General features: G+C 40.1%; 1 protein-coding gene across 1 annotated transcript; it reads left to right on the top strand.

Moving 5' to 3' along the window:
- Positions 1–784: 784 nt before the first annotated feature.
- On the top strand, positions 785–26,861 carry ARID1B (AT rich interactive domain 1B (SWI1-like); the record flags this gene model as incomplete). The annotated part of the gene is made up of 8 exons (XM_009581380.1): positions 785–989; positions 10,586–10,724; positions 12,045–12,217; positions 13,888–14,038; positions 16,697–16,793; positions 20,014–20,803; positions 21,659–21,789; positions 23,791–26,861. Coding segments are annotated over 8 exons (3,393 nt in total), but the record flags the coding sequence as incomplete, so codon positions are not given.

The raw sequence follows: 26,861 nt of genomic DNA on the forward strand, positions 1-26,861 counted from the left end.
ATCATCCAGGATGACAAATGAACTTTGCTGTTATTGCAGATCAGCTGTGTTTGAGGAACTCATGAACAGAGTCTTTCAATATTCTCAGCCTTACACTGCAAACAAGACTCGCAGCGGAGTTGTGCAGTCAGCGCTGTAATACAGAGTATTGCTGGACTAGCCCTGTGTGTTTGAAGTCTGCCTTAATTAATTAAGGGGCCTTGCTTCACTCTGCCTCTCATCTAGCCAAAGGATCATTGATCTGTCCATGCAAGACGCCCTGAAGTGAAAGGACTGCAACTAGGAATTACAGGCTGAACTGTTTGACAGCTAGTGGCTATTTTGGAGAAAAATTTATTTTTCATGTCCATGCTCAAACACTTAAATTGCAGAATAACGCTGTTATTGCTTTCTAAATTAGTTTTTAGAAGCTTATTTTAATTAGAATGGGGTGGGTGTGGGTGGGTGTCAGAGAGAGGGAGGATAAGCGTGCATTTGCTTGGAGATGGATTGCTAACTGAAGAGCATAGGCCCTGGAAGAGTGCAAGGCATTCAAAAGATGCACCATACAGAAGACTCTCCACAAGCAAAGCTTTTTATGTAGCTATCAGCAGGTTCCTTAATGGTTTTATAACTGTAAATGCTGTCTATGCATTACTGCGTGTGGGAGTAATGAGCATTAGTTAAAAGAGGAAAATAAAAAAAGTAAACCAAGACATTAAGTGGGTTTTTTCCTTTTTTTTGTCTCCTGACTTGAACAAACCACTTTGCTGCAAACCAATGATTCTGCCATTTATTTTGCTAGGTTAATAAAAACAAGAAGTGGCGTGAGCTGGCAACCACCTTGAACGTTGGCACTTCGAGCAGTGCAGCCAGCTCCCTGAAAAAACAATACATTCAGTACCTGTTTGCCTTCGAGTGCAAGATTGAGCGAGGGGAGGAGCCCCCTCCAGAAGTCTTCAGCACTGGAGATACTAAGAAACAACCTAAGATTCAGCCGCCATCTCCTGGTAAGTCAAAAAAACTGCAGCCTCTTACACAACCATTTTTTGAATGCAAAAGATACTCATTAGGTTGCAGTTTATATATTTAGAAGCATGTCTTGCTAATGCTGGACAAACAACAAAAATAAATACGTTGTTGGCATCTTGTTTTCAGACTTGGAGCTAGCTCCTGAGTCAAGTCAGATTTAACTCTGAAGGGCCATCTGCAGTCATGTGTCTCGTTTGTCATTGCTCACTCTAACATATAAAGACATGTGCACCAGCATACCCTTAATATTCAGAGTTATGTTGGCATAGTAAAAAGAATAGCATTCTGCACGGGTGTGCTTGCGCTGTAAGACACAAGGCAATTAGCCAGTCCTAAAAGGAGCGTCCGTTTGTCTAAAGATCAGATTCTGGTACTTGCGCTTTCCTTGCTCTGATTCTGAAGCTGCATTTTCAACGCAACTATTGGTCAGTAAAGCTTCAGCTGGAGTCAGGATGGCAGATGCTGGACTGATCAGCAGGTCTCAGATGGTTGCGCTGATACAGCTTATGTTGAACATGTGGCAGATGGAGGGAGTTGAGAGTATGGTGTATCCCCACTGCCAGACCTCATAGTTTGGAGGCACGCTCTCAGTTCTTTTGTTGCTAATCCTGTATGTCAGATAAGTCGTTAGCATCACTGTCTTTATCGTCTGAAAAATTGGAACTGGAAATGCTTGATTTTGGCTGTTCTTTTTGCATGTACAGTGCGGTGTTTGAAACCACACTGTTTTCTTTCTAAATTAATTCAGCTTAAGACTCTCAAGATTGGATAGTCATGAGTGATATTCAAGGCAGGAAAATTCTTCAGTCATAACATTTTAAGTACATAGGAAAAGGTGTAGTAAGTATTAGTCTCTGATGTTGACTTCTGGACTACCCATGGAAGAGGAACTATTTCCTTTGATTTGCTGGTTACTAGGCTTCTCTGACCAACAAAATAATTTTGTTAATACCTACCTTCAGAATTACTGTTAGGCAGACTACCTTCTTTTATTGCCAAGAGATTATAATTTCTGGAATGTTTACAGCAGTTTCCTGCATTAGAAGGCAGTATTAGGAGAGTATTAAATACCTTAATTTCTGTTAGTGCAGTTCACTGGTTGAAAATGGGAAGTGGCAAGTCAGGGACCTAGCAAGCTCTCCAGGCAGTTTGCAGGCTGCATGGCTCCAGTTTGAGAATTCCTATCGTGGATACCAGAAAATTGCAAAAACCTTTATGATCATATAATACAGTTCTAGCTTTTACAAGATCATTTGTTATGATAGTGCTTTGTCAGTACAGAAGAAAATAAAGGCGATAAGGCTTAAGTCTTTTTCAGCCTGATGTATTCAGTGTAAGGATTTTGGGGAGTGTTCAGTTAAAATCTTTCTAGGTACATCTCTTTGTGTAATACCTGAAATATTTCCTCCACCTTGTTAACACCTAGGGTTATCAGGTACCCCAACACTGATTATTTAATGGAGAAGGTAACTAGGTTACTTTGCAAGGCAAGTTTAGAAGATGGGGAAAAATACTTGGTACTAGAAGTGAAGCCTATAGTCCAAATGTTTATCTGTCTGACATGAGCATAGAGTGTCCTGAATGTGCACCACTGCAAAAAATAAAAGATGTTGGATGTGCCTGTCACCTCCTGAGAAGGCTGGTAAGGGGAGCCGAAACTGTTAGACTTGTTAAGGAGGGTGAAGAGGAAATTCATCTGTTTCTAAAACTAAACAGCAGTACTAAAAAGGAGAGTATTTTGCTTTGCTCTCTCCTCCCTTACCCCTCTCCCTCCAACACTGCTCTCAGTAGTTGGTTTGGGGACGATCACCGTAAATTGGCTGAATTTTGAGATGCAGAATTGTTATTTAAATACGTAAAGCTGAAACAAAGGAATAGAAATGTCAGACGTACCACTTTTAGAAGGTCCTTTTGCATCATGACACTACAGATGAAAATGGCGAAGTCCAAGTTTAAATTTATCATAACATTCAAGCAAGCTGTCTATGAGGAGAACTGAAACTATTTTTCTAAAATAAAAACACAGCAGGACATAGAGACTAGAAGAGAGGGAAGCAAGCAAAGATCTCAAGGTTTGTTTTGTTGGCAAGAAAAGAGCTTGTGTCACTGAATGGACTGCACTTCTGTACGGAGAAAGGCTTTCCCAGTGTGTATCAGCTTTAGTACATGAAATCCCGCTGAGGTATAGATGCTGCAGAGAGTACAAGCCTGTTCTCTTTAATAGTCAGCTTTTTTTCTTGCTCCTTTTCCTTTACTATATACCAACATTAACATTTTAACAGCACAAAAGAAGTAGAGTTGTAGATGTACTTTAGATAATCTGTTACTCTTTGGCATTCAGAGGGAACAGGAGCCCAATACAACAAGAAACAGTAGCCTCCAAAGGTCCTTGCTTTAACCATTAGCCTCTGTTGTGCAGTTAGCTCAGCGTAGGCAGAGCCACTTTGAAGCCAAAGCCATTTGCAGAGAACTAGTCACAGTATTAGGGCTGAACTTAATTCTGATAAAAAAGCAGGGGAACTTGTCTCAGAGGAGAGGGTGTTGTATTTTGTCCAATTCTAACCAGCTGATGCTATGAAATCAGGGTCATGAGAGTTTAAAAATGAGCTCATCTTCATAAAACTTTTAAAACTAAATATTTCAATTTCTTATAAGGATATATAGAGAATATATATCAGAATATATAGGGAATATATATAAGAATATATAGGGAGTGGCAGCCTTCTTGGTACAGAGAAGAATTCGGTTCCTATGTAGATGTAGTTCCCAGGTAGATGTTACGCAATGTGGGAGCACGGTGACACACAGTTCAGAGCAAATCAGTTGTTGCAGATGCATCCAGGGGGTGATTATGTGATTGCCTCGCAGACGACGTTTAGAATGCAATCATAGAGGGAACCCTAGGAAGCACAGCGCAACAACCACAGTGAGGAGATTGCCATGGAAGAACCCGGTCGGGGAAAGGATGCAATGTGTGAGTCAAATTTATGGGACTGCAAGGCAGTGGTCTGGGTCCACATGTTAATCCATTTGCTTGTAGCACTGTATTTGGGATTCTCCCATCACTTCTGTTTTTTACATCATCATTAATAAGGTAAATAGTATGTAAAGGAGTGAATAATTTAGTGCTATGTACAGTGCAATTCAGGATAGTGTCAGCAATTGTAAAAACTTGAAAAAAGGAGTGAGGGTAGAGCAGCGAAGTGACAGGCTGGTTGGCTTTGTTCAGCAGAGGTTTGCACAGTAGCCAAGGTGTTAGAGGTAGGATTACCTGCCTATTTTGATAAATGTTCTGGCTTCATACAACTGTCAGAGCCTCTTCTGTTCTTTCATAAAACTGGCAGGGAGAGGTGGGGGCCGGAATGTGTTTTAGCGTGGCTTGCACTGCTCTGAGGCTGTGCAAGTTGGAGACATGCTTGTGGTAGGCTGAGGCCTCTGTGTCACAGTTTAAATCTGTTTGGGTCAGATAATGCCATCAGCAGTGAAGACCAGCAGCAGATGCCTAATGACTGGCTAGCTATTAGAGGACCCCTATTGGCCTTATGTCTTGATTGTTGGGTCCGTGCCGAGGTCCACGTCAACTGTTCACTGCTCTTTTGCTGCGTAGAAAATCCCTTATAGAGAGAGAGGCATTGTAAGTATTCATAAGCATCCTTCTAGGACTCCAGTGCTTTCCAGAAGCTGGTGCAAAGACAAAATGCTCTTCCTGTCATGCGTGTTTGGTAGTTTTGACCAAAATAGGCACAAATTACGTGTCAAGTTCTAAACTGAAAATAATTCTGGGAGCTATTATGCTAAGCACTAATGGGTGCCGAAGAACAAATTTCAAAAAAACATCAGCGTGAAGGAGTAATTTTCCATTGCTGTACTCTGGCACTGTAAATTCTTAGCTGCAGTACGCGGTTATGTATGCATGACTCTCAAAGTAACAGACTGAGCAGTTTATCCTACGCTGAGTGAACAGGATGGTCACAGTGGTACAGCTGAGGATGCTCCTGAGTAACACTCAGCAGCTGGCCCTGATGTCATTGGAGATTTCATTACAGCAAACCTGGAAAATTGTGCGCCTGTGTTGGAAAGAGGGAGCAGAGCGCGCCAAGAGTGTGTTCCCTGCGTTTCCTTGGCAGCAGAGAAACAAGACTTGGGGAGGGGGATGGCGGGGGAGACGCAACACACCACCACACGACACAGCCATTCAATGAGTGCGTCTGTAACCAAACCCATCCGTCTCTGCTGGCGGGTGGCTGACTGAAGTGCTATTATTAGCAGGCAGGTGATGTCATGGAGCGTGTCATGAGGCCAGCCAGGGAATCCCCACGGAAGACGGATGGGCGAGGGGTCGGGAGGGGTGGACGGGAGGACAGACAGAGGTGCCCCCGTGCTTGCACCCGCGCCCACCCGGGGGGGCCCTGCTGCAGCCAGCGGCCCCCAGCCCGGCCTAACTGGGGCACTGGGTTCGTGCTGTGTAAATTATCTTCCCAGCGTGGCGGCTGGCAGTTCACTCTGAAGTATGTGAATGTACTTAACCTTCAGTAACCTTTCCATTGTTTACTTTAGAGTATACATTTGTAGCTTCTGGCAAAAGGTAGGGATATCCTAGAGAGCATGTCAGGCCTCATATTAATGGAGTTTCAAGAGGTTGCATTCTTTTTTTTTTTTTTCTCCTGAAAGGAAAAAATTGCTGGCAAGAGAAAGGTTTTTGGTTTTTTAGTTTTTTTTAAACTGCATATTTCTGTTCTGGTAAATAAAGGGTCTCTCCTGAAAGCAGTACTTACTGCCATGCGGACTTTGCAAGGAAAAAGCCATGCCAGCACTATAATTCTGTGCTGCCGAGAATAATTCGTGCCATTGAGTAAACTGTGGAAGAGTTTGTAGGACCTCACCTTCTCACTGACAAAGATGTTCATTTTCATTTTGGATGGATTTTCTGTTGTTAAAAGCATATTCTTACAAATGTATTATGACACTTGAAAGACAAGTGTTGCTTAGATGTGGATGTGAGATGAAGAATTCAGTAGCTATGTACACACAGGTTTTTTCCTGGACATCCCCAAATCAGCTGCAGAATCATGTAAGCAGAGATTACCTATTCTAAAAGAACATTGTTGTTTGTCTTCCTGGTTAGTTCTTTTTTTAATACTGAAACTTATCAAGCACTTTAAAAGATACAGTTTCTATTTCAGGATGTCCACAATCAAAATTAAACAATAAAAACCCTGCAAGGACAGATGTAAAAATTTCAGAGAGCAGCTTAGCAAATGTAAAATTTAAGGTGAAACACGAAAAAGGAATATGGTACTTTCTTACAGAGAAGAGGGTTGTTTTCATATTCTTTAATTAGAAAACATTGCTAATAGCAATGTGTGTAATATGTATGTGTGAGAGAATGTAACTAGTTTGCATTTAACGTGTGTCATGCAGGCACCTGTGTGCACATGCTATATCCAAAAACTCCTTAAAGTATATTGCTTTGATGCAAAGTCAAGTGCTCAAAGGTTAGGAAATGCCAAATGTGAGATATAATCTTTGCAACCTTAATTATGTTTCCTTGTGCATATACAGTTCAATACACTCCTAATTACACAGTCACATTGAAATTTTTTCCATGAAATGTCTGTGTCATTCAGTGCACAGAATAAACAGTGCTCAGTGAATGAGGAGCTATTCAGTATTTTGTGTTTTCCTCACTTTTCAGTACACAGCCCTTAATTGTGCCACAGATTTCAACCAGACTCAAACAGAGAGTTATAAATTTGCTCCTTGGTTTTTCTCATCTTCACTACAACTGTATTTGAGGGCTTTAAAAAGTATTAATCAGCCTTTGCAATACCCATCTGAGAGGGAAAGTAGTATGATTCTCATTCTACAGAAGAGGAAAGAACTGGCTACCAGAGAATTTACAACATGAGTATCTGCTAATTCTGGCTGCCAGTTTTCTAAGTTTTGCCGTATATAGCCCTTTATATGATCTCATCTGTTGCTCTACATGTTCTGCACAGCTGGAAAACAGCATCTCTAAACAGACTCTCTGAGAAAAGGAACACACATCTGAGAACCTCTTGTGCAAAATTTAATTTCACTCATATGCCCAGTATTGGACTCTTCCCAGTATTTAACTCTTTGTCTCTTTATCCAGCCACTTACGGTTCTTTCCCTGTACTTTAACTCTCATTAGGTACATTTTCTGGGCTTTCTTGGTGTTCCCTATTGTGTAGTACCATGTCCATGCAACTTCAAACTTCTCAGATTCTAATCTGATCTCAGCAGCATCCATATCTCCTTTCCAGGTTCCCAGTCCCCTTGTCAGTCTCCTTCTATTCTCCTTTTCTGTTGATGGTCAGAAACCCTATCACCTTGCCTTTGCTTGCCAACCTCCATGAGAGCTTGTGTGGGGTGGCTTCCTGGCTATAGGTTCTCGTGCTCAGCTCCACATTCAAGACTGCCCAGATCAACCCAGGAGCTCAATTACAGTGAGAATCCTGCTCATCCCCAGCCTGAAATAAGTACAAACAGGGTCTTCAGAAAAACAAGCAGTGAATGTATAGCAAGCTAATAATCTCTACATATAAACAGGTATTTTTCACAAATTTGTTTGACCAAATCAGAACAAACACTGGAACAGCAAGAGTACTTTCCCTGTCACAGGCATGTCCCCAGCATGACCACCAAGTCTCTTCTTCAAACAATGAAGGGACCACTGGTGCTGTGTGTGAAAAAAGTGACCCAATATATACTTGGCTTGGAAGACTCACAGAAAAATATTTCTCTTTTGGGGACAACAGAAGAGGACCGTATATTTTCAAAGGCATATTCTTGAAAAAAGCTGGCCAGTTACAACTGAAAATTTCCAAAACAAAATTAACTTGAGGGGAATACCCATCAGGATGACTTCTGATGATTGGCTGAAGCTTGGCAAAGGTACTGAAAATCACATCCTACAAGAGAAAGTTAAGTTGCTTAAAAAATTGTAGCTGCTCTACCAACAGTAACCATTAAGAGTACATACTTACCTTATTCTTTCTCAAGGAATGTGCTATTTACATTGATGCTATTACTAAAATATAGATCAACTATTCAGTGGCCTGTGAGTGTGTGACACAGGAATAATTGTCTTTGCGGTTGCTTGTAGGTCATATCCACACTTGGGCTCTTCTTGATAGCTGATGACTTAATCCAGAGATTGAAACACTTGCAGTCCCTATTCTGTAGAAGCATCCTTGACCCAATGGAGGTCAAGAGCAAAGCGCATTAACGAAGCAGTACCAGAAACTTTGCACTTCTCAAGTGCCTTCCATTTTTTCAGCTGTTTATAAGCAGTCATTTAGAAAGAGGCGAAAGAAAAATAACCGATCTATAACCACTACCCAGCAGATAGAAATTCGACTTGTAGCTTCTCAGCTGGATATCTTCTTTTTGCTTTTAAACCTTTCTTTACCTAAGAAGATTATATAAAACACATTGTTATTCATAATGAAGATTCTATATTCACGCAGCCCATAAATACTGAAAAAATATTTTATTTGTTTTCTTCAGGTTTACTTTAGATATGAATTAAGTTCTTGCTCAGGTTGGACAGGGAAGAACTTAACTGCTGCTTAATAGCCCACCGTAAGAGAAATATGCAGGGTTAGGCAATATCATATTTCACAGTAAGTGTATGGGTACACTAAGATGTTTACTTACATGGTTCTAATATAACAAGATAGTATGTGACAATGTGTGGCTTAACTCAGAAATGCTTTCAAGCTTTTTAAAAGTAATTAGAATTGTATTTAAAGCTCAAGGGCAGGAGAATGATCCTGGCTTACTCAGGGGTCATATATACAAAGGGCTCATTTTATGTGAACATGATGATTTTTTTTATTATCATATGGATTTGTTTTATGATAGCACTAAAGCCTTCAGTCAACTGTAGCATTAGTTGTTGCAAATGTTGTTGTTACTGTATTAATGCAATCAGAGCGCTTTTCTTAAACTTTTTTGAACCTCATTGCTATGTGAGCATAATCCAAACATGCCTCAGAAAGCTGAAGATAAGGACAATGTGGTCTACACAGTGTGGATTTTACATATGCACTTGCTACTGAGACTGATTTCCGGATAGTGGAACATGTGTTACAGATGTAAATGAAAAACATATTAAAAAGGTGTTCTTCAGTTAAAAACAAGCTCTGCCTGTCAAGATGATGAGTGTTCTAGGATTCTGAGTCAATTATAAACTACTCTCTCTTCCACGTACTGAAGAAAAGCCCGTACTGCTTGTTCCAATTTTCCCTCTAACAGTAATTTATAAAGTTTTGTTAATTGGTTGTTGAAAGTAGATAGTCAGGCACTATGAAATGCTCACATGACAGTTCATAAAAAAGAAGGACCTCTCAAGACTTTCTGAATTAGATTTGTGAATTTTTTCTGTTGGTAATTTTTTTTCCCAATTGCACCTGAAGATTTGAATCCTAAAACTTCTCGTCAGGTAGAATTTCTGCTGCAACACCAATCAGATCCAAGGCTTAGATGTTGTTACTAATTCCCACTTACCGCGTTCTAAATCAGAAAACTACTGCGTCAGATCTTTGGGGTTGGGGGGTGTTTCTCCTCAGTAGGCATATGAAAATAGTAACTTCACTGTCTACTTTAAAAGACTGGTCTGGATGTATTTTATCATTAGCTTATATGATGTATTCATTTAATGCCCTTATTACTGCTCAGTCTCATCGGAATAGAACAGTACACGCTTTTCTACGCTTGTTGTCATATCAAGAATATAGCTATTTACCATGGTTAAGGAGGACAGTAGCGCAGGTACTCTATCGCTTTCTGAGATCTCAACATAGAAGTTCTAGCAGATGAAATAGATGCTTTGCAGAATTGACCTGCTCTTGTTACATATGCTCTACAATGACCCTCACTACATTTTGTTAAGATGCCCATTGCTATTTTTACAATTTTATTATGAGTGTTAGCTATAGCCTCATGTTCAAATTCTACTTTCAGTGATCGCTTTCTTCTGATCCAGATTGCCATTTGCATTTCTTAAATACAATCTTTTGCCATGCTGTCTCAAAGATGGCATAGGGTTGCAGTGTGCCACTAATCATTTGCCATGTTTCACCATGGAAATGTCTGCCTTTTAGTGGTAAAGGAAATTAGGAATTTATATTAATATAGCAGTTTATATTTGTGAGGAAAAGCTTCTGGCTGAAATTTGCCTTATAAACAATATGTGTTGTGATAGTGATTATATAAAGAAGCTGTGCCAAAGAACAATCTTCATTTACTCTGTTGTAAACTATAGACAATTAACTTTGTATCTCTGACCTCTGATTTAAATGATCCTTCATCTAGATGATTTCTATTCATGTTGCTTCAGGCAGCAGATTAAATTCGTGGTTCTAGGAAAGATGATGGCTATTAGTGCACAGCATATCCTGATCTCAGAGGATTTGGGGGAAGTTATAAGATGCATGGTACAAGCAGGCTTATGGGGGAAGGAACCAGTTTCTCTACTTGACGATTATTATTTCCACAGGAATTTGGCTGCTACCTATTAATATTTCCTTTTTCTTTAAATTCCCAGCTAATTCTGGTTCCTTGCAAGGCCCGCAGACTCCACAGTCTACTGGTAGTAATTCCATGACAGAAGTGCCAGGCGATTTGAAGCCCCCAACACCAGCATCAACACCTCATGGACAGATGACACCTATGCAGGGTGGCAGGTATGAAAAGGGCTTTGCTGTAGTTCTACAACAGTGGAAGCCAACCTTTCCCTTTCCCAGCTGCTCGGGCACTCATCTGATTCTGTGGTGAACCGGTCAGAGCCTTAAAAGCGGCAGAAGGTTATCTCTTTTTGGAGAGGAGAGAGGGAAAGGGAGGGAGGAGTCGGAGCTGCATTAGCTTCCTAAACACCAGAGAAGGATCTGAGAAGAACCAGTGCAAAGGGGGGCATGTGAATATATGAAGAGTGGGGAGGAAGGTGGAACCCAGCAGCACCAACTTAGAACCACAGCCTTCCTTTCCTTGCTTACCCTGTCCTCCTCTGGTATACAGGTCCAGACATTCATGCTCAGGAAGGAGGAATATGTGGTTTTAATGTGTTACTTAAATTCAAATTATGAAAAGTGTATATAATAACAATCGTTGAGATAGCAGAGGATTCAATTGGATGGACCAAGAGATCCCTTTCAGTTCTGTGTCCTGTGAATCACATAGCCCGGCTTAATCTGAAGTGAAGCCTTCTCACCATTCGTTAAGGATCCTTAGCCCACTGAAGTCCAGCAAAAAAAGTTCTTGTTGACTACTCTGAACTATGTATAGAGTCATTCCGAACTTAACATACTTAGGTTCTTTTTTCTCCATCTGTAATACTGCAGAAAGGATAACAAGAACCTTTTTTAATCATCTTAAATTCAGATTGAGTTTTCTTTCACTGTGTAAAAATTTTCTTTTGCATTAAGAATAAATCTGATAGTTATCAGGGAAACTCCATTTTCCACGCCAAATTTTTAAGGGCTTTAGAATAAAGCTGGCTGCAACCATAACGGTTACTGCCTCTCCATAACAGTAAATGGTGCTTGGGAGATAAATCAAATGTGGCTGTTTACTCTTTCCTCTAGTAGAAGAGCAGTGGGGTGCTTGGTAAATTTGAAAGGTAATAAATATGAAACTGATAAAAAGTAATACTATTTTGACACAGCATATAATTAACCTGTGGAGTTCACTGCCTTGAGGTAGTGAGGCAAACAGCTTAGTGAAACTTCAGAAAGGTTTAGACTTTTATATAAGTAATAGGAAGATGCACAGTTGAATTAGATTAAAAACCCTGATTTTTGAGGTAAGTAGCCAGATAAGCTTGGGGAAAAAATGGGTAGATTTTTCTAATGCTTGTCCATTGTGAAAGTTTTTTGTGTCTTCCTCAGATGTACCCGGCACTGATCACTGTCACAGCATCATGGGCTATGTGTATTATAGTCCAGTCTGTTTTCACAATTCTTATGAATACGTGATGATGTTAATGCCTTCTTTTTCTCATCTGCTAGAAACAGCGCAGTTAGTGTGCATGATCCCTTTTCTGATGTAAGTGATTCAGCATTCCCGAAGCGAAACTCCATGACACCAAATGCACCATACCAGCAGGGAATCAACATGCCAGATATGATGGGAAGGATGCCATATGAGCCGAATAAAGATCCTTTCGGTGGAATGAGAAAAGGTATTTTCTTTGTGGGAGGTTAAGTGTTCTTCCCTACTTCTGTGTAATCAAGATATTCTAGTCATCAGAATGAGCTTTTTTACTTTGCTGATTTTGCCATTGGTAAAATGGTATCCTTGTAGCAAAAAGAGAGGTGCAGTGCAGTTGTGTTTCATTCTTTTCTGGTCATATTTTCCCCTCTCAGAGTCACACAAAATTCTGTTTATTTTAAACTTAACAGAATCCTAAAACTGCTTGTAGGAATACATTTCAAGAAATGGCATAAATTCATAGGGTTAGATTTTGTGCAATGCTGTATGTTTCTTGAAGGTGGTTAGCTACTCTCCAAATCAGATGCTGGACTTCAGTGTTAGAATGTGAAGTGGTGAAGCAACATGCCTGGTTGTAGTAGGGCTGAACTGGGAATTCACTGTGCAGAACTGAGCAAGTCTCCTAATGGTCTCTGTCTCAGTTCACATATTTTTCAGAATAGGAAAGCTAATTTTTTTCTCACTTGGACAGCACCTGACAAAAGGTGATAAACACACTCAAAGTTTGTTTATTTCTAGAAAGCAAAAATTTAAATTAATGTCAAACCTGACTCTTGTCCTTTTGGGCACTTAACCTACAGATGGTTTTGTGGATATTGTAAAATGTGCTTAAAATGAATCAATCTTGCATGCTTCGTTTATAGGAAAGTGGGAGGAAAGAACACAAGCAGGGCTTACAATGGCTGCAAAGAGAAGAGCAGATGGAGGAGATGAAATTAAGAAAGTGGAAACTGAAAGGGAGCAAAAGGGAGGAATGGGAAGAAGAGGTCCAGAAATCAGGGGAAGAAAAATATGTTGTAAAGTGGGGAGATGCTTTAAAAGAGATAGTTAATCTGATGTGATTTTTTTTAAACCTTCCCTTTAAATCCTTTTGCCTGGACTGTGGACACTAACATAACACACTTGGAGGAAGGGAAAACTCTCTCTGCCTTAGATTCACTTTAGGTTTTATATCCATGTGAGATTAAGTGGGTTTATTGCACTTTATCGTACATTTCACATTTATCCTGTCGAAACAGAAATGTCTCTGTTCAGTATCTACTATGAGGGACTAAAGGATAGTGTCTCACTCTATTTGCTTGGGGATTTGTATCCGATAATAGTGGTCAATATGCCTTTTTTTGGTCCCGTAGAATACGCCCATCGTGCTCAAGAAGCTACATTAGGATACAGTATCCTTTCCATAACTAAATTGTGGTATACATGTGTGTATGAGGGCTTTATGGGAAAAGGAAGAGCCTAATTCTGACAGCTTTGTAATCCAAACTAGGAGATTGCTTTCATCTGGTTTGTAAGGTTTATGTTTACATTCATATTTAGCATTGTTCGGGGTGAAAAGAACAAGAGTGAGTTCATCTTCAGCTGTGAAGACCACAGGGAAGAAGCTGCCTGGTGCCTGATGAGCTCAGTTCCATAGGATGAGATTACTTTCCTCACTTGCAGCTCCTTAATATTATTACCATCATCTTGGTAGCGGTGCTGCTTCATGTGTTTTCATCAGACCCTGGAGAGCTTGTCAGACACCAGCTAATTCTCCTTGGCAGTGTTAGGGATCTGAACATTATTTTTAAATACATCATTTAATAGAAAGATACCTTCAAACACTCAGAATAATGTATTTGACTACCGTTACTGTTGCAGTGCCTGGAAGCAATGAGCCTTTCATGACCCCTGGACAAATGCCTAACAGTGGAATACAAGATATGTATAACCAGAGTCCATCTGGAGCAATGTCCAACATGAGCATGAGCCAGCGACAGCAGTTCTCTTATGGAAGTGGCTATGACAGGAGGTGAGTCAATCTTCAGGAAAAAGCAAAGCCCATTAGTGAAAATGATCCTCTCTCTCCCCTTCTTCTTTTCCCATTGCACCTTGCAGAGAACATAGCAGCCTACATTTCCTACAGCATCTTACTAAATCACTGGGAGTCAAAGCACTGGTAATGACTGAGTCTAGCTGTTCACAGAAATTAATAAGGAGGAATTGTCGCACCTTAGAAGTCACTCAAGCTGCAGCACGTCAGCACGTGGGTGTGTTTGACAGCTGCCTTCAGCTGGCTGCTGGGCTGGGCTGGGCTGTGATGGCATAAACTAGCACTTGAGTTAGTCTTCTGGCCATGATTTCACCTAAATAGTTGTTGGTGGGCTTTTTATGAAACACAAAATGCACAGCCTAAATATGTCTGGTTTGTGGTCTGTTAGTGAATTGCCTTTGGAGAGTCTGGAGTCTGTTGTCTGAGCTGTAGGGGCACCAGTCTTGCAGTGATCCATCAGGATCATCATAAGTTTGTCTTTAAGTGAAGTACACAAAATAAATTTGGTCCTCTTTTGTTTATCCTGGGAAAGGCTTTGGGAAGAAAAAATCAGTAAAATCACTGATGCCTAAGCATTGGTATAGCAAGCAGAATGGTTTGGGAATGTTTGGATTATATTAAGTATTCCGGCAGGTTTTGCAGCTCTGGCTGTATTCCTATTTTTACTTTCATTAGGCTTTACCTTCACTTTTTGTTTCCTGATGGTAGCCAAAGTGGTGCAGTGTGGGTCTTTTTAAGTGTAACAGCAGAGTGGTTTTCAGTCAGTAGTTTTGACGTAGTAGATGTGTAGAGTAACACAAGTGTAATCACGTTGTTCAACAGGTCACATTGCTGGGGAGTCAGTGAGAGTAAGGGTTCCAGTGGAAGGTGATAAGTCAAGAGAATGTTTTCTTTAAGGGGTGTGTTTTGTTTTATTTTGTTGGCAATTTTGGAGAATAAGTGCTTTTTACAGAATGAGGTTTCCTTTGTCATTTTTTAGGTCGGATCATGGGCTGGGTCCTGAAGGCAGTATGGGACCACCTGGTCAAAGCAACATGGTGCCTTCAAACAGTGACCCAAGCATGTACTCTCCTAATCGTTACCCTGGCCAGCAAAGGTGAACACTGATTTCTCTGTTTGTAATATCTGCAATAACCAGCTAACGAGCGCTAGCAGCCTCTGTGAGAGCACATAGGCAGAATATGTGGCCTCTTGGTGTGTTACTTCTGTTTTGTCTGTTCTTATTTAGGCTCTTACCGTTGGTTCAGTTTCTTCGGGGGGTGGAGGCTTGGGTGAATCGGTTGACTTTGTGTAGCCATAGAATCAGAGATGTTAGAAAAGGAGTATACATCCTACCTTGTGTATCTCCCTGCCAACACTGAACCAGAACATATTTTATAGGCCCAAGTTCTCCAGAGCAGCGTTAAATGACACCAGTTCTGAAGCTTCCACAACTTCACCTGGTTTGTGGTTATCCTGTGGCTAACAGATTGAACATTTAGAAAGTGATCCCTTATGTATAACATACATGTACCTTTGCTCAGTTTTATCTTATTGCATGTACCATCTTGGACAACTGTAGACAATTCCCATCAGTTATATTGTTCTTTTAACTGGCATTATGTAATTTCTTCCCATCCACGTCATAATTTTAGGCGATACTGAACAGCTATTGCTTTCACTCTGGTCAGCTCTCAAAAAATGTGAGTTTTCTATGCTTTTGGAAAAATTAGGTCCCATTAGCCCTTTTAACATGCCAGGTTCCCCAGTCCCCTGTTGCTCTGACTCTCCCTGATATATTACTTCCATAATTATACTCGAATTGTAGATGTGTTCTCACTGGTAGTGTTCAGAGAGGAATTACTGACATATTGGTCTGCAATACGGTGTTATTTATCAATCTTAATACTTTCCAAGCACTTCATTTCAGCAACCTAAATTTCATTCAGATGTACTAAAAATATTGCAGTTGCACTGTAGTGCCCCTCAGAGGTCTTAAAGGCCACAGGTAAGTTTCCAAGTGCAACTCAACTCTGCCTTTTATGTGTATGCTTCATTATGTAGCTTTAATTAACAATTACATGAACATTAGCAAAATTATAAGTACTCTTTTTACTCAGTAATGATGTGTTTAAGTGTTACATATTGTAATGAAATTTGTACTCACTTTCTGTCACTATCATCAGACTAAAATCACAATTTCACTTTAAATCAGCAGTTAACTATTGATTATATTCTTAAATAATCCGGAAAGTAGCTTGCTTGGAGACTGACATGTTAAAACACAAGAATTTTGACTTGCAACCTTTGAGCTGTACATCAGATACTTTTCCACCTAAGATGGGTTCCCAGCAGCTGCAGCTGCCTTTCTCACCTCTTTGCTGACCATGCCCTGTTCCCATTCCTGACTGCTACCTCTAAATCTCTCTGTTGCATCTTCACTGCTCCTCCTTTCTTCTATCTGCTTTATCTCCTTCCTTCCACTACCAGCTCCAGCAGAGCTTACTACATCAGGCTCAGGACCATACCACACTGTACCTTCACCTTGTTTCAAATGGCAAATATCTTCAAGGTGCAAGATCATCAAAGTACTTGGCTTTTCCTGTTGGTTTGGAAATTCCAGCAGTTCTAAGTGTTGATTTGAATGCTTAATTTTAGGCATGAACCATACGGGCAGCAGTATCCAGGACAAGGACCTCCCTCAGGACAGCCACCATATGGAGGACATCAACCTGGAATGTATCCACAGCAGCAGGTAGGAGAGGGGAAAACAGCTATATTCATAATATTTGTTTAATAAATTCTGTATATTCAAAACTTTGTTTATACAATATATGTCTTTTGGCACAGAGGAGCACTGTAGTTCTGGTCAAAATCGCAGCCCATATGGATAAGCGGTGTGTGTGCAGCTATAGGAAAATGTGTTCATTACACTGGAAGAGTGTACATTTTAACAGATGTTCTGTGGCTTTGGATGTGTATCAAGTGATTGTCCCAAGTTAATAACCAGCAGACTGGGAAAGTATAATTCGTAGGCTAGTAAAGTGATGCTGCCTCAATTCCAGAAACAAATAGGAAAGCTGCTTGGCTGGCAGGTTGAAGGGCCTAACTTTATGTCATGCAGCGAAGTGAACCCAACAGAAAACTGGAACAAAGTAAAATGTGCAGCACTCTCAATTATCGAGAATGCTGTGGTGGGTCACATGAGATACCTGTCTTTAATATAGATCAGATGGCATATTCCCCACATGTTACCTCTAGTAATAATATGGTACAAATACATGAGAGAGAACATTATTAGTGTTAAAAGTAGTTTAAATATTTGTACATTCTAGTCTCGCTAACTGCATAATAACTTTGAAAATAAAAATTATATTAAGATTTTTTTGTTAGGTGTATCATTAATACCTTGTGGGCAAAATCCCATCTTATAAGTCAATAGCAAAACGCCACTGACTTCAACAGGATCAGAGTTTCATCCTGCGTGTTATTAATTCATTTCTAGTCATACAATAATTAAAAGTTGAAGTTACCTTCCAAAATACAAAACATTTCCTTATAATATAAAAATTAAAATGTAAGCTAGTTTTCAGCCAATTTCAGATAGCCCTTTTCAATTTGGGATAGAGTTTTACTAGGAAATACAGGGGTGGGACCTAAAAGAGAAGATCTTTAGTTGCACTGTACTGAAAATGTATATAAATTTCAATTTCAGAATTTCTTGCTTATCTCTAAAATAGCATAATCAAAAAACCGTTTTGTTGTTCTTTATTATGAGCATATGCTAGCAGTCTAGGTGATTTCGTGGGGAAATTGCAAAGATATATAACAGAACAGTTTGTGATATTCCATGCTAACGTATGCAGGGAATATATTAACTACATGTTAATTTAAGCAAGGAGACAGCTAGAATTTATAAAACTATATTTGGCCCTGTTGTTAGTGCTGTTTATATGGTTTGTACAATGACTTTTGAATGCAAAATGCATTAATGCAAAAAAGCAGTGAAGGATGAAGGGCAAGGATCCTGGCCGGCCTCGGCCTCTCCCTCCCCCTCCCAGAGGATTCCACTTCTTCATTTAGCTAGAGATTAAGTTGCCACTAGCTTATTTTCAATTTCCTAAATCTCACTCTATAGCGGTACAGGAAGAATGTGAAAAATGGCCCTTTTGAAGCTATATCTACAACCTGAAGGCTAAGGAATGACCTGGGAAGGAGGTGCTTGGAGCATGAACTCCTGGGGCTAATGAAGCACTTTGAGCCAGGTTTTCCAATTCCTGTATGAATGCTCGTACCTCGAGAGCTATTATGCAGCAGGTGACCTGTGCTGGTATCTTCTTGTCTTCTGCGAGGTCTCAGAATTCCACGTCATTCCCAGTGGAGAGGGGCACACATCATGCAGCCTCAGTCTCCTGCCGAACCTCTACACGGGAGGGGGAGTTCGGGTGCATCACTGTCCTCAGCATTGGGAACCATTAGGCGTGTTGCCTCTACATATACAAGAGCGCTCAATTGCTGTTAAAAAGGCGGATGCTTCCTTCCCAAGTGTTTACTTCAAGCGCTCTGAGTCACTGTAGCAAAACAAACACCACCTTTTTAGGTGTGGCAACTGCCGAGTCAGTTCTTAACGTATAAATTGGCCCCAAGGGTGGAATTTACTACAGCAAGTAGTTTATGTAAGACTGAAAATAGGTATTTCTCAGATAGCCAGACAGCTCTATAACAAGTTTAAAAAAAAAATACTTTCAGGCAATACAGTAGTTTTGGTTTTATGTGCACCAAAGTTGGAAGATGAGTTTATGACTCCCAGAGCTGTTTTAACTGACCTGTATTGAATACCTACAGAATTTTATCTGATCTTAACTCTAGTACATTAGTATACATTGTGCAATGTGACTGAGCTACAGTTTCTGGGGGAGCCGTAACTCTGAATTTGCCATAGATCATATATTCAAAAATCACCCATTTAATTCACATTTTTTTGCTTCAGAGCACTCGGTGTGGTTTGAACTGTGCAACAAACTCCCACAGGAACTAAGGACCGCTGCAAACCTTACCACCTTCCCCTCAGACTGCAACATGTCTTTTTTTGTCCTGCCATCTTAAACGTAAATACATACAAGCTTGTATGATTTAAAAACAGCTCAGCTCCCCCCAGGGTAAAACAGCTTACCTCACACAACATTCCCCAGTTGAGAGGGTGAGAAACAAAGAGGGAATGAACCATAGGTGGCAGCTGTTAGTTACATTGCTTAATTCATTACTGATCAGCAGGGTAAGAACCTGCATAAACTAGAACAGAATCTATGGTTTGGATGTCACCATTTGCTGTAATAATCTCACAGTAAATTAAATGTGATTAGGATGATTTGAGAAGAGAGATGGTTGCCCAAACAGGACCATGTTCCTGGGAATTACACAGAGTAGCAAATGCAGCAAATGTTTTCTCCTACTAATAAATTTACTGTGTGTAGCCTATGCCCTGTCGTAAGAGCCAGTGTTTCAGCCATGCATGCTTGCTGAGTTTATTCAGTGCTTGTCTCTTGAAAAGAGTCACTGAGTGGTTTTGAATTTTTTTAAGATTTTTCTTCTTAGTAGATTAAGCATAAAAAAGAAGTGAAAATATTTTAGTTAGTGAGGACCATTGCCTTTTCATGCATGTCTGAAATGACCAGTGGAATTTAATCTGACAGATAGGAAAGGAAAGGGAAAGGGAGAAAATGAGAGCAAGCGTAAGAAAATTTAGCCCAAGGATAAGTTTCCTTTTAGTATTAAGTTATAAGCGCAGCAAAACAGGGGCTTAAAAAGAAAGCACTGGACCAAGCCTAACCATAGCGCTACATGCCTGACTCCAGAATCAGCACGATCCCTCTAGAACTAAGTGCCTTCAGCTTTTCAAATGAGCTTTCAGCCAATATATTTGTATTGTGTATGGAGTAAAAGTGACGCATCTTCTTTCAAAAATTTTTTTTCAGAACTATAAGCGACACATGGATGGCATGTATGGGCCTCCAGCCAAACGCCATGAAGGGGATATGTATAACATGCAGTATGGCAACCAGCAACAGGAAATGTATAACCAGTACAGCAACGCTTACACGGGGCCTGACAGGAGGCCCATGCAGGGACAGTATCCATATCCGTATAACAGGGAGAGGATGCAGGGCCCAGGACAAATGCAGCAGCATGGAATACCTCCCCAGATGATTGGTGGCCCCATGCAGTCATCATCCTCCAGCGAAGGTCCTCAGCAGAACATGTGGCCAACACGAAATGATATGCCTTACCCTTACCAGAATAGGCAAGGTCCAGGAGGCCCTGCACAGGCCCCACCGTATCCAGGGATGAATCGCACTGATGATATGATGGTACCTGACCAGAGGATAAACCACGAGAGTCAGTGGCCTTCTCATGTCAACCAACGTCAGCCTTCTTATATGTCATCCTCAGCCTCCATGCAGCCTATCACTAGACCTCCTCAGTCATCCTACCAGACGCCACCTTCTATGCCAAACCACATCTCTAGAGCTCCAAGTCCTGCATCCTTCCAGCGCTCTTTGGAAAACCGTATGTCTCCAAGCAAGTCTCCTTTCCTACCCTCCATGAAGATGCAAAAGGTTATACCCACAGTTCCAGTGTCACAGGTCACAGGACCTCCACCCCAACCACCACCGATTAGGCGAGAAATTACCTTCCCCCCAGGCTCTGTAGAAGCATCCCAACCAGTCTTAAAACCAAGACGAAAGATTACCTCAAAAGATATTGGTAAGCATCAAAACAAAAGCCAAATATCGAAATAGGTTGGGAGAAAGGGACTTTGATTTTGATTGTCATTTTAAGACTATTTTGACAAATAGTTAACTTGGTAACTATAATGTGATTGTCTTCAATAAAAATGTAATAACATTTGCATCAGTGAGGATGATAGGTAAAACTCGTCCCAGACAATCTGACGTGATATGAAAGCGGTATTTTTTATGGAGACCTCAGGTCTCCAGAAATGCATTAAAAATGAAGCTTGCCTCAGATGTCCAAATGGTATGTGTTGAAAGGTCCTTCAGAAATTTGATTGTTAAATCACCAATACAACATTTAGCTGAGCAAAGCTTTCTGTGTTCTTGTTCCATGGAAGCTCATGCCATTCTGCTGTGTAGTTATAGTCTCTGCCTCCCTTGAATGGCCCATTTATTCATTCCATATTATTTGTCACGTTTGTTTCTCCCCCTGTTCTTTCCTAAGTATCTTATCTTGAATTCCTGTTACATTTCACACATTCAAGTTCTCATACTTCAAGTTCCCATACTCCTGACAGAGTATTCTATCTTTATTTACCAATTACTTGGTTTAGTCAACTTCTCTAAGTTTGTACGATTATTTCGGCTTCAGCAAAGTCAGGGAGAACGGCCCTGTTAAGACATTCTCCAGTATTAAGGCTGAGCAGCAGTTACAGAAAAACTGAACAGGACTAAGTGGTAAAAGCAGGGTCTTAACCAGTGTTTCAGTAACTATTTCATTTAAATTCTGCATCCTCAGAATGTCACAGTTTAATCTTTCAGAACTCATTAACAGTCTCCAAGGATGCACTAATACTGTTTTACTCCTCCTCCTTTCTTTCTCCAGTAACTCCTGAGGCCTGGAGAGTGATGATGTCTCTTAAATCTGGTCTTTTGGCTGAAAGTACCTGGGCGCTAGACACTATTAATATTCTTCTGTATGATGACAGCACTGTCGCTACTTTCAACCTCTCTCAGGTAGGTGGGAAAGCAATATACTTCTCAACTTTCCAAGGAAAGAAAACTGAAATAAGATACCTACGAAAACGCTGAAATCCTTTAAAATTTATTATAATTAACATAAATTTGAATATTGCAAAACTTCCCTTTTTTATGCTTGGTAACAGTGAACAAGAGATAGCTTTAGGTCAAATAAGGGAAATAATAAGCCTGAAAGAGGGGTATCTCTTGTAGAAAGGAGCATGTAGGAATATAAGAATTTTAGCACTGACAGAAGACTAATGTGTAAATTCACACTCATGATAGTACATCCCAGAAAACAGCAATATCTTGCTGTTAGTAATCTTGCTTAACTTGTGTTTCCATAAAAGGCTTTGCAAAACTATATTAAACTTATTTGAGGCTGTCTTTTGGTGACTACTTGTCTTATTCAGTAGTTGCATACTAGGTTGTGGGATTTTTTTAATTGCTTGTTTTCTGTTTGGTTTCTTCTTCCAGTAAATTAAGTTTGCCCAGAAGTATCAGATTGACAATTTGAAGGCTAAAATCCACTGTCTGTCCACAGAATGCAAGTAACACAGGATTTAACACTGTGTGCTTTTGCCTCACTACCTCCCAGGATTTTTCAGCCCTGCTCTGACCATTGGCCTGTTAGGTCATAGTAATAGATGGCATGCTGATAATGCACATCATTTAAAATTTGTACAAATTAAATATTCAGTTTCTCTGCTCCATTCATTCCTTGGTTACTAATAGTGTAACTCATCACTTTTTTAAATATAATGACCTTTTTTTTAAAATACAGACAGAAATGGTACATTTCATCCCACCTAACTTTAGAACTAGGGATATCTATAGCATGATTCATTTCATCTTGAAGTTGAGATCTAAAATAGGTCAGATGAATCATACCCTAGAAATGGCCTGTAAAAGACCATTGATTATAAAAGGAATCTAGACAATTAGGTTAGGTGTGTAACTGTTGCTGGTGTTTGAAGTTAAGTGAGGTGAATCTCCTCTGAATTTTATTAGAAATTGCATTAATGGACCCTGTGCAAGTTGCACAGAATACCAGGCATATTTTAAATTTTTTTTTTTTTGTTACTTTGCCTTGAACTCTATTTCCAATGCAGTCAGGACTCCATATGATGACTGATAATTCCTGCAGTTCATAAGCATCAGTTTGTTCTTAATTCTTCAAGGGTTTGGCAATTGTAAGAGAATACAGAATGGACAAAAGGATACATTTTGCTGAAAACCTATTAGCCCACAATTAAAAAAAAACATTAAAAGCCAGAAAAAAAAACATAACAGCAAAGAATTTTTAATAATAAAGCCACTGAGGGTAAATTAATACCAAGTCCAACTACTGCCTTTCCATAAGAAGGTGACTAAAAGTTAATTAAGGGGATTAAACCTAAATGAAAACTGTTTCTGAAGGGTCACTTACGGCAACAGGCTCCAATAACTATTTTTAAATATTGCCAGGCAAAAATTGAACTATTCCAACAGAGATGGGATATTAATCTAGGATGTCAGTACCTAGACCCTGAACTGCAGATTCCTACAGGACAGTTGGTTTTAGAGACTGAGAGACAAAGGAGGAGAGGAAAAATTGTAAACTTTAGGCACCTAATAAAAGTGCAAATCAGAAAAACTGAGTGAGTTAGAAACTTCAGTACTCTGTACAGAAAATAGAGAATACTAGACACCTCCAAGGGGACAGAACAGCTGGGCTAGATGTCTACTGTAGCTTAAAGGAGACATACGAATAAAATTCTGTACTTCTCATAGCTGTTACAGTTTAAGCAAATGGAGCTGTGATAGTCTGACATTATATACTGTTTGGACAGACACTAGAAGAATTTCCTTTGATTAACTTCTGCCATGCAGGACCTAGCCACAAGTCCACAGCAGGAGGAGGGAAGTACTCACAGATGTATGCATCAGTGTTCCTAATAAAATCCCGTGCAGACCAAAATATTTATCTGATTTTTATGTTCTTTCTTCTCCCCTCAGTTGTCTGGATTTCTTGAGCTTTTAGTAGAATATTTTAGAAAATGCCTGATTGACATTTTTGGAATCCTTATGGAATATGAAGTGGGAGATCCAGGCCACAAAGCACTTGATCACAAAGCAGCCAAGAAAGATGATAGCCAGTCCTTGGCAGAGGATACTGGGAAAGAGGAGAATGACGAATGTATTGACTATTTTGATGAAGATGAGGAGGAGGGGGAGGATGAAAAGGTAGAAGAAAAGAGCATTGTTTTTTCCACTCCTGGTGCCATTGCTGATCCAAGTGAGAGGCCAAAACAAGCCAGTAAATTTGACAAGCTGCCAATAAAGATTGTAAAGAAAAATAATCTATTTGTTGTTGACCGATCTGACAAACTTGGACGTGTTCAGGAATTTGATAGTGGACTTCTCCACTGGCAGCTTGGTGGTGGTGACACAACTGAGCATATCCAGACTCACTTTGAAAGCAAGATGGAGATTCCTCCACGCAGGAAAGCCCCTCCTCCCTTGAACTCTCCAAGCAAAAAGAAGGACCTCGAGGGGAAAGGTGAATCTGAGGAACAACAAGAAAAAAGTATAACAGCAACCATCGATGATGTCCTCTCAGCTCGGCCAGGAGCATTGCCTGAAGACTCAAACTCTGGTTCCCAAACAGAGAGCAGTAAATTTCCCTTTGGGATCCATCAAGCCAAAAGCCACCGGAATATTAAACTGCTAGAGGATGAGCCAAGGAGCCGGGATGAGACTCCTCTATGCACCATAACTCACTGGCAAGACTCCTTGGCCAAACGCTGCATCTGTGTGTCAAATATCGTCCGTAGCTTGTCTTTTGTGCCTGGCAATGACACCGAAATGTCCAAACATCCAGGCTTGGTGCTGATCCTGGGAAAGTTGATCCTTCTTCACCATGAGCATCCAGAAAGAAAGCGAGCACCGCAGACTTACGAGAAAGAAGAAGAGGAGGACAAAGGGGTGGCCTGCAGCAAGGATGAGTGGTGGTGGGACTGCCTCGAGGTCTTGAGGGATAATACATTGGTCACATTAGCCAACATTTCTGGGCAGCTAGACTTGTCTGCTTACACAGAAAGCATCTGTTTGCCAATTTTGGATGGCTTGCTGCACTGGATGGTGTGCCCGTCTGCAGAGGCACAGGATCCTTTTCCAACCGTGGGGCCCAACTCAGTTCTTTCGCCTCAGAGACTTGTGCTGGAGACCCTGTGTAAGCTCAGTATCCAGGACAATAATGTGGACCTTATCTTGGCCACCCCCCCATTCAGTCGTCAGGAGAAACTCTACGCTACTTTAGTTAGGTACGTTGGGGACCGCAAAAACCCGGTCTGCCGAGAAATGTCCATGGCGCTCTTATCGAACCTTGCCCAGGGGGACACATTAGCAGCAAGGGCAATAGCTGTGCAGAAGGGAAGCATCGGAAACTTGATAAGCTTCCTGGAGGATGGGGTCACTATGGCCCAGTACCAGCAGAGCCAGCATAACCTCATGCACATGCAGCCTCCACCTCTGGAGCCACCTAGCGTAGACATGATGTGCAGGGCAGCCAAGGCCTTGCTGGCCATGGCTAGAGTGGACGAGAACCGCTCAGAGTTCCTTTTGCACGAGGGTCGTTTGCTGGATATCTCAATATCTGCTGTCCTGAACTCTCTGGTTGCATCTGTCATCTGTGATGTACTTTTTCAGATTGGGCAGTTATGACATAAGTGAGAAGCCAAGCATGTGTGAGTGGAGATTAGAGGGTCACATATAACTGGCTGTTTTCTGTTCTTGTTTATCCAACGTAGGAAGAAGGAAAAAAAAAAAAGAATCTTTGCTCCTCTGCCCCATTCACTATTTACCAATTGGGAATTAAAGAAATTATTAATTTGAACAGTTATGAAATTAATATTTGCTGTCTATGTGTATAAGTACATCTTTTTATTTTATTTTTTTTAACCAAAGTTGCTGTCTAGTACATTCAAAGGTCACACTTTTTTTTTTTCCATAGATTATCCTTTTCAATGTTCTTTTCCATGTTTGTATTGCATATTTTTTGGGAAGCGAACTAGTGACTTTTTAAAAAAAATGTTATGGCAAACCATTGTATGATGGAAAAAAAATCTCACCACTTTGAAACAAAAAGGTGAAAAATAACCAACATACCAAGTTCCTGTGTGTTTTATTTTTTCAAATAAGGAAAAAATAAAAAAAAACTTGTATACCATCACCCAAAGCTCTGTGCAATAGAAGATTCTAGTGATGTAGGTATAGGGGATCAAGGAGGGTGTCAGTCAGTAGTCGAAATACAAAACGATACTGGTTTCTCCTCAGGAGAAATGGTTACATTAGGCTAGGAGCAAAACAAAAAAGTCAAGTTAAAAGATTTTTAAACAAAACCTGATGATAAACATCAATTGCTTCCTCACCAGAACTGTCTTGTCCACATCTGTTTTTTTTGACCTTCCACAATGACAGTTCTTCACAATTCCTTTAATCATTTTTTAAAATATTTTTTTATTGCCTAAGGGCCGTGATGTATATAGAAGTTGTACATTAAACATACCCTCATTTTTTTTTTTTTAGTACAAAGTTTTTAGTTTCTTTTTCATGATGTGGTATCTACAAAGTGATAGTAGAATTATTTTTTCTTTCATTTGGGCCATATCTCAAAAAAACAATAAAAAAAAAAAGAAAAAAGAAAAAACCCAACATAGAAAACCAACAACTGAGGGTAATGTACAAGTTTCTGTATGTATAAAGTCATGCTCTATTTCGGGAGAGCAGCCGATCACAATTTGCTTTATAAATCAAGGTGTGGAAATGGTTACGTATGGATTGGTTTAAGAAAATGGTTACCAGTCTACAGACAAAAAAAATATATACAGGAAAAAAAAAAAGGAAGAAACACAACTTCAAAGATTTTTCAGTGACAAGAATCTGCATTTGTATTTCAAGATAATGTAGTTAAAAAAGAAAAAACTTGATGTAAATTCCTCCTTTTCCTCTGGCTTAATGAATTTCATTTATTCAGTATAAAATCTTTATATGTTCCACATGTTAAGAATAAATGTACATTAAATCTT

This window comes from Fulmarus glacialis, unplaced genomic scaffold, assembly GCF_000690835.1.
Source record: "Fulmarus glacialis isolate BGI_N327 unplaced genomic scaffold, ASM69083v1 scaffold46567, whole genome shotgun sequence".
NCBI lineage: Eukaryota > Metazoa > Chordata > Aves > Procellariiformes > Procellariidae > Fulmarus > Fulmarus glacialis.